This window comes from Cystoisospora suis (assembly GCF_002600585.1).
Source record: "Cystoisospora suis strain Wien I chromosome Unknown contig_4082, whole genome shotgun sequence".
Classification (NCBI taxonomy): domain Eukaryota; phylum Apicomplexa; class Conoidasida; order Eucoccidiorida; family Sarcocystidae; genus Cystoisospora; species Cystoisospora suis.
In genome coordinates, this window is record NW_027156875.1 from 565 (window position 1) to 819 (window position 255).

The 255-nt window shown below is 41.2% G+C and overlaps 1 protein-coding gene across 1 annotated transcript; it reads left to right on the plus strand.

Annotated features, from left to right (window-relative positions):
* Positions 1–2: 2 nt before the first annotated feature.
* CSUI_007627 (uncharacterized protein) lies at positions 3–255 on the plus strand. Its single transcript, XM_068067772.1, has one exon. It carries the CDS (start codon positions 41–43, stop codon positions 155–157), a length of 117 nt encoding a protein of 38 aa, XP_067920253.1. The 5' UTR covers positions 3–40; the 3' UTR covers positions 158–255.

The window sequence follows — 255 nt, forward strand, 5'->3', positions numbered from 1 at the left end:
TATGTATGTATATATATATGTGCCTTCCATGAATGAATGAATGGGTATTAGTCTCTGTGTATCTAGATCGATGGTTTTCTTTCATCCCTTCTCAAGTCTGTGTTATGTAGGAGGTGTTTCTATCTTATCGAATTTAAGAAAAAGTTGCAGCGCTTGATCTTGCTTCGACATGGTGTGAGAGAGAGAATGCCGTCTTTCGTAGGACTCTAGACATCTCAAAAGAGTGGCGATATCACCTACCCCCTGCTGGGCTCT